A 10,388-nucleotide genomic window follows, 5' to 3' on the forward strand; every position below is an offset into this window, starting at 1 on the left:
GGAAATTTATTCCTTATGATTCTTAATATTTTTTTACTTTCCCTCTAAACCTTTCTTTTAATAAAAAGAAAAGAACTTTAGGTACCCAACATGAAAGTAGGTGCATAATTCAGGACCAAAGCATAAACCTTTATCAACTAGCTGCTTGATGACATGTGAGGCCAATCTACTCCCATTAACCACCCCTTTTTATCTATCACCCACCATCCATCCATACATACCACCCATAACCAGAGAGCACTCATAGCTCAATCTTCTTCTCCTTCATCAACACAATGGAGCGTGCACGCAGGCTAGCCAACAAAGCCATCCTGAGACGCCTTGTATCCCAAACCAAACGCAACCCATCTTCACCTGATCATGCTCTATACTCACCTTCTCGCTACGTCTCATCCTTGTCACCTTACATCTTAAACCCCACAAACGTTAGATCAAACCAAAATGTTCATGGCTCGTTCGGTCCTCATGTTCCGCATGCTCGCAATATATCCGTTGAAACATTGAAACCAAGTGACACTTTCCCACGTCGCCATAACTCCGCCACCCCACAAGAACAAACCAAAATGGCTGAGTTTGTTGGCTACGGAAACCTTGACTCGTTGATCGACGCCACTGTCCCGAAATCCATCCGCCTCGAATCCATGAAGTACTCCAAGTTCGATGAAGGGTTAACTGAATCACAAATGATTGCACACATGCAGGATTTAGCGTCCAAGAATAAGATATTCAAGTCTTTTATTGGTATGGGGTATTACAACACTTATGTGCCTCCTGTTATATTGCGGAATATTATGGAGAACCCCGGTTGGTATACGCAGTATACGCCGTACCAAGCTGAGATTGCGCAGGGTCGGCTTGAGTCTTTGCTAAACTTTCAAACCATGGTGACTGATCTCACTGGGCTGCCTATGTCGAATGCTTCGTTACTTGATGAAGGGACTGCTGCTGCTGAAGCTATGGCGATGTGTAATAATATTCTCAAGGGGAAAAAGAAAACCTTTATTATTGCTAGTAACTGTCACCCGCAGACGATTGATATCTGCAAGACTCGGGCTGATGGTTTTGAGATAAAGGTGGTTACTTCGGATTTAAAAGATTTTGATTACTCTTCGGGTGATGTGTGTGGGGTGTTGGTTCAGTATCCCGGGACCGAGGGGGAGGTTTTGGATTATGGTGAGTTTATTAAGAATGCTCATGCTCATGGGGTGAAAGTGGTCATGGCTAGTGATTTGTTGGCTTTGACTGTTTTAAAGCCGCCTGGTGAACTTGGGGCCGATATTGTGGTGGGGTCGGCTCAGCGGTTTGGGGTACCGATGGGGTATGGTGGGCCCCACGCTGCGTTTCTTGCAACGTCGCAGGAGTATAAGCGGATGATGCCTGGAAGGATTATTGGTGTTAGTGTTGATAGTTCGGGTAAACCAGCTTTGCGTATGGCGATGCAGACGCGTGAGCAACATATTAGAAGGGATAAAGCGACTAGTAACATTTGTACTGCTCAGGTAATGTTCTAATTTGGCTTGTAAGCGAACCGAACGAAAACGGACAGGGGCTTGTTCGCTCAACTAACTTTAATCAAACATGAACACGGACAGTTAAACGAACGGTTTTTGTTGTTCATGTTTGTTTGTTAAGAAAAAGAACATGTCATGTTTGCTTATATTCGTTTGTTAATATTCTATACGAACAGCTCATGATCAACTTAAACGAACACAAAGGAACAAATACAAAGTACAAACAAACATAAATGAACAAATATAAACGAACTTTTGTATTAATATTCAAACGGACATAAATGGACGTTCACGAACGTAAATTAAGGAATAAAACATGTATTCATGTTCATTCGTTTAAGTAAAAAACAAAAGGTTTTGTTCATGTTCGTTCGTTTATTAAATAAATGAACATGAGCGAACTCCCGTCGAACAGTTCACGAATGATTCATAAGCGTTCGGTTCATTTACATGCCTAGTTTTAATGTTTCCTTACATATGCACAAGGGTTACAGAGATTAATATGTTCATTAGCCTCTAATGTTTTATTATATAGGCGTTGCTTGCAAACATGGCTGCTATGTATGGTGTTTACCATGGACCAGAAGGTCTAAAAACCATTGCCAAACGTGTCCACGGTCTAGCTGGCACGTTTGCAGCGGGTTTGAAGAAGTTAGGGACGGTTCAAGTTCAAGATCTCCCCTTTTTTGACACTGTGAAAGTAACATGTGCTGATTCAGGGGCCATTGCTGATGAAGCTTACAAGCACAATATAAATCTTCGTATTGTCGACAAACACACGGTAAATATATTTTATGTTTCTGTCTTTTATTTATGTATTCAAAAGTTTAAATTATTATGACTTGTTTTTGAATATGTTTCTTTCAGATTACTGTCTCGTTTGATGAGACTACAACGATCGACGATGTTGATACTTTGTTCAAAGTTTTTGCATTAGGGAAACCTGTAAGTGTGCACCTTTTTTCTGATAATTACAAATATATGTATACATATTTTATAATTAAATAATGTTATTTTCTTATAGTTGACGTTCACGGCTGCATCTGTTGCACCCGAGGTTCAGGATGCTATCCCGTCTGGGCTTGTAAGGGAGACTTCATATTTGACTCATCCGATTTTTAACGCGTATGGTTTTTTTCCACATCATGAGGATTTATATTAATGAAAGTAATAATGAATTTTCCTTATATATTTATTTATTTATTCTTTTCGAATTTTAGGTATCATACTGAGCATGAGCTACTAAGATACATCAGTAAATTGCAATCAAAGGACCTCTCATTATGCCACAGTATGATTCCACTGGGATCATGCACCATGAAGCTTAATGCAACTACAGAAATGATGCCTGTGACATGGCCCGCCTTTGCAGATATCCATCCGTTTGCTCCTACCGAGCAGGCACAGGGTTATCAGGTAACTCTATTTTTATTTAGTTTGATTGGTTTTTTTTTTATATAACATAGACATTTGCATATAAGAAGTAAAAGTTCTTAATAATATGAATCACTGATAGAAAAAATTTAACGACTTAGGTTTGTTCTCGCGATAAATTAACGACATAAAAATCCATTTAACTAACTTGTCTATATGTTTATTTTAAAATATTTAAGCGTTTATCTACAAATGTGTAGGAATATAACCTAAAGATGGAGGTTCTATAAAAAATGAATTGTTTATTTAATAATATATGTATTTTTTTTTTAAGGAAATGTTCAAGAACTTGGGTGATTTGTTGTGTTCCATTACTGGATTTGATTCATTCTCATTGCAACCGAATGCTGGTGCTGCTGGAGAATACGCCGGGCTGATGGTTATCCGTGAATATCACAGGGTACGTGCTGCACCTTAGTTGTTGACTTTGATCAACTTTAAATAGCAAGTCAAATAACTGAGTTATTGACTTTGGTGAACTGTAGGCAAGAGGTGATCATCACAGGAATGTATGCATTATCCCAGTGTCGGCACACGGAACAAACCCTGCTAGTGCTGCTATGTGTGGAATGAAGATCATTACTGTGGGAACCGACTCTAAAGGTAACATCAATATTGAAGAAGTTCGCAAGGCTGCGGAGGCAAACAAAGAGCATCTAGCGGCTCTTATGGTAATGTCTTACAAATTAATAAAAAATTATTATTTTGGTGTAATGGAATGGTTTATAAATTAATTAATTTATTTGAATTTCAGGTTACCTATCCTTCGACTCATGGAGTTTATGAAGAGGGTATCGATGAAATTTGCAAAATCATTCATGATAATGGAGGCCAAGTTTACATGGATGGAGCAAATATGAATGCACAGGTATAATGAAAAAAAATGCATATTTTTGGATCTTATATACTTTTATAAAATGTTATTACATATTTTTTGGATGTTGCAGGTTGGTTTGACGAGTCCCGGGTGGATTGGTGCTGATGTGTGTCATCTAAACCTGCACAAGACGTTTTGCATTCCGCACGGTGGAGGTGGGCCTGGAATGGGCCCCATTGGTGTGAAGAAACATTTGGCACCATACTTGCCTTCGCATCCCGTGGTAAGTATGAGAATTAAGTATTAAATGCCAGTGGGCAGTGTTTGTATAGCAGTCCCTTGTTTTTGTATATATATATGATCATGGTATTCGATCAATGTGTTCAAATTTGTAATTCAAATTGTACATCTCGAATTGAAGGTGGCGACAGGTGGCATCCCGGCTCCTGAAGAAAGTAAGCCACTCGGTACCATTGCTGCAGCCCCTTGGGGTTCGGCTCTCATCTTGCCTATATCATACACATACATTGCCATGATGGGATCCGAAGGAATCACAAACGCGTCAAAGATAGCCATCCTGAATGCAAATTACATGGCCAAACGTCTCGAGGTCTCAATTTCTTTCTTTTTTACATCTATGTATTTATTTATTATTATTACAAACTATCACTCTATCAGTAACTTATAACATGACTTAATGTTTGTACCACATTGCAGAATCACTATCCAATTCTTTTCCGTGGTGTGAATGGAACGGTTGCCCATGAATTCATCGTTGATTTGAGACCACTGAAGGTAATACAAAAGTCAAATAGATTAATCTTGTTCGTTTATTTTAACTTTTAAGATCTATCGACTAAATAGTAAACTGAATCACATTCAGACTACTGCTGGAATAGAACCCGAAGATGTTGCTAAACGTCTTATTGATTACGGATTTCACGGTCCAACAATGTCATGGCCAGTTCCAGGAACACTCATGATTGAACCAACCGAAAGTGAAAGCAAGGTATGACGGAGAGAGTAAAGTTTATATTATATTTTTAACGTTTAAATATTCATTTGACTTAAAAGTGTGTACTGTTTTATTTGTAGGCTGAGTTGGACAGGTTTTGTGATGCTTTAATCTCCATTAGACAAGAAATAGCCGAGATTGAGAAAGGAACCGTTGATCTTAACAACAATGTCATCAAGGTACTTTTAGCAGTTAGATTATGATCGGTTTGGCGTAATTTATTCTTGAATTTTGTTAGTTATCTTAAAGAAATTATTATATTTGCAGGGCGCTCCTCATCCGCCACAACTACTCATGGCCGACAAGTGGACAAAACCGTATTCTAGAGAATATGCAGCGTACCCTGCTCCATGGCTTCGTGCTGCCAAGTTCTGGCCAACTACATGTTCGTTTCTCTCTCTCTCTCTCTTTATACATGTTGTATATATATAATCACATAATCACATTCAAGACGCGTATATGCAAACAGTCCTAAAAAGCCTATGTTTTTTTGTTTTCAGAAGTAACTTATTTTGTGATGTGTGTTTATGTGACAGGCCGTGTTGACAATGTGTATGGAGACCGCAACCTGATCTGCACTCTTCAACCACCGCAGGAGTATGAAGAGAAAGCCGAAGCTACTGCTTAAGTAATTTATGAACTGCCACATGTGGTCCAAGGTTCTGTCCAAGGTTTATACTTGAATCAGTTGTTCTTGTATATACGCGTTTCGTGTTTCTATGCTGGATTTTATGATATTCCTGTAATCATAATGACCGGCTGCTCTTATAACAACAACAATTCCTTCTAATGTACAGCTTTCACTTGTTGTGAAACACATTACACACCCTATTCATCTATCTGTTAAATCCAAACACAGTAACTAAAACTTGATAACGGATGCAAGGGTAATTTGGTAATCTTAATCTTAATAATCTTTATATCACATGGTATAAGAGACATGGTATAAGAGACGAGTAATGTAGTTCCATCTACAACACTTGGATATGCAAATAAGAAAGAAAGAAAGAAAGACTTAGATCACATATGTTTTGTGTAATTCTTTTTAGAAGATTAGAATTTGTAAAATGAATTGAAATTTGAAGAAATAATATTTGGAATTTAAATTAATCAAAAGGATTTGAAATTTACTATAATTTGAACATGTCAAGTGAATGTGACTAGTATGACTAAACAATCATGAAGGAATTGTAATGTACCATTGTGACCACCACCTACCGGTCGCACCTAGAGGTGCACAAACCGGTTTTTTTAAAAAAACCGGTTCGGTTATTAACCGGACCGGGTTTTTTTGGCCCGGAAAAAAACCGGTTCGGTTAATAACCGGACCGGTTAATAACCGGTTTTTTTCTGTCAAAACCCTAACCGGTCTAACCGATTAGGACCGGTTTAGAAACCGGTTAGAACCGGTTAATAAACCGGTTTTTTTATTAACCGGTTTTTTTTTTTTTTTTTAATTTCGCGGTTTCAAATACGAATATTTGTTTTTTATATTTTGTACTTAATGAAGACCATTATTTTTTCACAGTATAAACAAACCGGTAACTACAAGGCAAACCGGTAACTACAACTCTACAAGGCAAAACGGACTGACCGAAGCCATTCTTTGCTTTCGTTGTTAGGGTTCTTTGCTTGGAAGATGAGTATGAGTGTGTGTTGGTGAATGTGTTTTCAACAAACCAAAGATTAAAAACACATAACTTTCATTTATAGTTTTTACGTTAAAAATACAAACATTAAATCGTTATCGCATATTCGTAACTCAAAAATACAAACATTAAATCATTAACACTGAAGAAATCTCTGCCAAGAACTGTTGTTCATGATTTAACTCAAAAATACAAACATTAAATCGTGAACTAGCAGATGTTCCTGTTGTTCCCAATCGCAGTTTGTTCATGATTTGCCTCCATGTTTGCTGTTTCTTTAACTAAATTAGAAAAATCCAAATCAACAAGTAAATAAGAGCACATATTAGGAAAAAGAATGCTTAGACACGATTACATGAACAACTTGCTGTTTCTTACTCATGATTTGCCTCCATGTTTGCTGTTTCTTTAACTAATTTTCTTCGCTACCCGATCCCGAGCTATTTCTTAGGTAATCGTCGTACGCGGCTTCTTCATCGGTCATTGGTTGAGTGTGTCCTTCATTGACCTCGTCTTCATACAAGCCCGCTTCATACTCCATTTCCCCCTCGAGTGAGCGTTGATGTTGTGCCCTATCTAAAGAGTCCAAGTAATCCTTGTAGCAAATCGACATCTCTATAGCTGGTGCAGTGAGTCGAGTCCTCCTAATCGATATAACCCTGCCAGAAACAGAAAAGGCATACTCCGAAGCTACCGTGGAAGCTTGGACCGTTAGTAAATCTTTGGCCATGGCGGCGAGGATCGGAAACTCATCCTCCTTACCTCTCCACCAAGCCAGCAAATCAAGACTTCTAAATTCATCCGGAGTCATGTGTTTCACAAAGTTGGTACCACCATACCTTCCAAGTTCACTGCTTGGGGTGTTTACCCTTTGACGTTTACCGGCGTCTTCCCAAATCATGTAGTACATCCCCATTTCAAGGTCGGTTTGGGATTGGGATTGGGCAACAGCTCTTAACGAGTCATGAATTTGGGAAGACGACCCGTATTTTGTAAGGTAGACATCATACATGTTTGACAAGGTGGTGTTGAAAGCATTCTTTAAAGTTTGGCTATAATAGGGGTTTTGATCGTCGTTTAACCCAAGCTCATCACAAATTTTTTCTATTAAAGCTTCAACACCACCAACATTGATGCAAGGGTTTAACGCAGCAGCACATGTCAAAACAGCGGGTAGTTGTTGAAAATATTTTCTAAATTTTTCTTTCATTTTTACACCCATATCAAAATAAGGTGCACCCCTACAATCAAGTTCACTCAACTTTGTGCACATGACAGCAATTTTTGGTAAAGCAATGGGGCTTGTTGGATAGTAAACCCCGGATAAACTAGTTGTGCAAGATTTAAAAATTTGAAGGACCTCCGTAACGATCTCAATCAATAACCAGTTTCTAGGATCATATGGTGCACATTTACCCCTACTTGACAAAATTTGATGAAACGCAATTAATGATTCTTTTTGTTGGATGGCTTTCTCAAACATATTACAAGTCGAGTTCCATCTTGTTGGACAATCCCAATTTGGCCCCAACCATTGACAATTAGCTTCTACACAAAATTTTTTGTATCTTGAAAATGTTTTATTGTTGCTAAAAACATCTCGTAACATTCTTTTAAAACTGTTTCTTTGCGTTTCGATCACGTTTAACCCATCTTGCACGGCCAAGTTGATAATACGTGCAATGCATCGGCTATGAAAAAACGCTCCATCACAAATAGGTTTATACTTTAATTTTAAATGGCCAACCGCGGCCGTATTGTTGGACGCGTTATCAAACGAAATTGAAAAGATTTTATCTTCAATTTTGTATTGTCGAATTACTTTATCCAAGATTTGAAAAATAATTCTACCCGTGTGCGGGTAATCAAACAATTGAAACGCAACGGTTCGTTTCATCATTTGCCACGACTCGGGGTCAACCCAATGAGCCGTCACACAAATGTATGAGTCGGGCGAACCATGAGGTACCGACCAAACATCCGTTGTTTAGTTTACACCAGTTTGTAAGTTTGAAAAGTATGAAATTAGTTCGGATTTATCGTTTTTCCATGCTTTAAGACAATCTCTTCTAAGGGTCGAACGACTTACGTGTTGGTAGCGTGGTTGAACATAGTTTTGCATCATCTCCGTGAATTGAGGGTTGTCGAAGTGGTTGAAAGGAAGTGTTTGTTGAATCACAAAGTTTGAAAACTGTTGACGTACCGCTTCAACGTCGTACGTAAACACCCCTCCTTGATTCGTCATCTCCGGCTGCGAACTACTTCCCGCTTCGTCCTTCAAGGCCTTGCAAAAGCGCTGTTGTATATGCGCTTTTAAAGTGGAGTTTGCATCTTTGGCATAGAACTTCAAACAGTGCTTGCATCGAGCTTTTTGGCGACCGTTAGACAGTTCGCATAGGTCGAAATGTTGCCACACATCTTGGTTTCGTTTCGTGGGGATGATCCGAACGACCGTTATGTCTGTGTTCGAGGCACCCATGTTGACGGATGAAGCAGCACTTTGGGAGGCCATGATAATAAGAGCGTATAATCGAGTATGAAATAAACGAGTACGAGTATGAAATAAACGACTACGAAATAAGAGCGTAAGGAGTGGTAATGTGGTATAATTGAGTGTGAGATAACAAAATAATCGCGTATGAAATAAACGTTTAAAGCTAGTAGAGTTGTATAATCGAGTGTGAGCTAACCTACCCAACCTAAACTATATATAGTTGTTTGTGGGGGTAAAATGTTAAAAAAAACGGCTAGAAATCAAGAAAAAACGGGCAAAAAAGGACCCAAACGGTCATATGGCCGTTTTATAACGGTCAAAAACCGGTTAACCTAAAAACCGGTTAAGGTTAACCGGTTTTTGACCGTTAACCGGTTAACCGGTTTTTAGGTTAACCGGTTTTTTAATAACCGGTTTTTAAATTTAACCGGTTTTTTTACTAACCGGTTCAATAACCGGTTTTTGTCCACGAATGAGTAACCGAAGTACTAACCGGCGGTTCAATAACCGGTCTAACCGGTTTTTTAATAACCGGTTTTTCTATTAACCGGTTTTTGGTTAAACCGACCAAACCGGTTCTATAACTGGTTTTTTTGAACACCTCTAGTCGCCCCGCCACAACCACTGCCCAAGCCCCCGCCACAACCACCTAACGATCGCCATTACCACTACCTCCAACATCGCCATCCCCAACTTACCATGTGGCATCACCACATACGATGTAATCGAGTCGAGCCTTTCATGAATCACTCATGATTGACTTGTTAAAAACCCGAAATAATTCGTGCTTAGAAAACTCAAGTCTAAATTGAAACTTAGTAAATGAGCTCATAATTGAGCTTTATTTGACGAGTTTGACTAGAATCACAACTCACAAGTCTAATGGAGTCTACTTTATATTCAAGTGTAATAATTTTATTTATATAGTAAATATTATTGTGTATATAACTCTTGGATTCTCTAACGGAGACTCAAGTTTGATTCCCATTTGTAATACTTTTAGTGGATATCGGCAATGAAATATTTGAGCTAGGACTTACGAGGTTGTCAGTTCGAATCCCGTGTCCACCCGGGTTTTAGTCCAGCGTGTGTTACGTCAGAGAGTTCTGCTCTTGTGGTGGCACAACTACTATCAAGTGGCAGTCGGTAGTATGGTTTCCCGGGGGAATGCCCAAGCCAAACTCTGAAGCCAACGTGGATCCGATTAAAACAACATAGTCTGGCCGGAGTGAGGCAACGAGGTTCTCCAAATTAGAGAGTATTGTGGCCTTACACACAAGAAAGTTGTTGTTTTAAAAAATACTAAAGAATATATATTTATAGACATTTATAGTTACTAATAAGATTAAAAAGACAAGTGCTGTGCCATAAAGCCCATATTTGGTTACTTGCCATCTTATTGGTCCACGACATTTTTTGTTTTAGTTACGATACCGTAACAAATGTAATGAAAACCGTCTGACTGTCA

At 38.7% G+C, this 10,388-nt stretch overlaps 1 protein-coding gene across 1 annotated transcript; it reads left to right on the forward strand.

Annotated features, from left to right (window-relative positions):
* Positions 1–275: 275 nt before the first annotated feature.
* LOC143542930 (glycine dehydrogenase (decarboxylating) A, mitochondrial-like) lies at positions 276–5,672 on the forward strand. Its single transcript, XM_077035389.1, has 15 exons — positions 276–1,499; positions 2,047–2,292; positions 2,379–2,456; positions 2,536–2,636; positions 2,732–2,927; positions 3,220–3,345; positions 3,431–3,616; positions 3,700–3,813; positions 3,893–4,045; positions 4,184–4,372; positions 4,480–4,557; positions 4,646–4,771; positions 4,858–4,956; positions 5,045–5,162; positions 5,314–5,672. Exons 1-15 carry the CDS (start codon positions 276–278, stop codon positions 5,403–5,405), a joined length of 3,126 nt encoding a protein of 1,041 aa, XP_076891504.1. The 3' UTR covers positions 5,406–5,672.
* The last annotated feature ends 4,716 nt before the right edge of the window (positions 5,673–10,388 follow it).

The sequence above is a fragment of the Bidens hawaiensis genome, unplaced genomic scaffold (genome assembly GCF_021521415.1).
Source record: "Bidens hawaiensis isolate Kalapana, Puna unplaced genomic scaffold, B.hawaiensis_p1.1 tig00000820_1, whole genome shotgun sequence".
NCBI lineage: Eukaryota > Viridiplantae > Streptophyta > Magnoliopsida > Asterales > Asteraceae > Bidens > Bidens hawaiensis.

Excerpts from the sequence above, each read along its gene's own strand:
- LOC143542930 (XM_077035389.1), top strand. The coding sequence starts at position 276 with ATGGAGCGTGCACGCAGGCTAGCCAACAAAGCCATCCTGAGACGCCTT. Across the intron at positions 3,617-3,699 it reads AGCATCTAGCGGCTCTTATG|GTTACCTATCCTTCGACTCA; the intron begins GTAATGTCTTAC and ends TTTGAATTTCAG. Across the intron at positions 4,957-5,044 it reads TTAACAACAATGTCATCAAG|GGCGCTCCTCATCCGCCACA; the intron begins GTACTTTTAGCA and ends TTATATTTGCAG.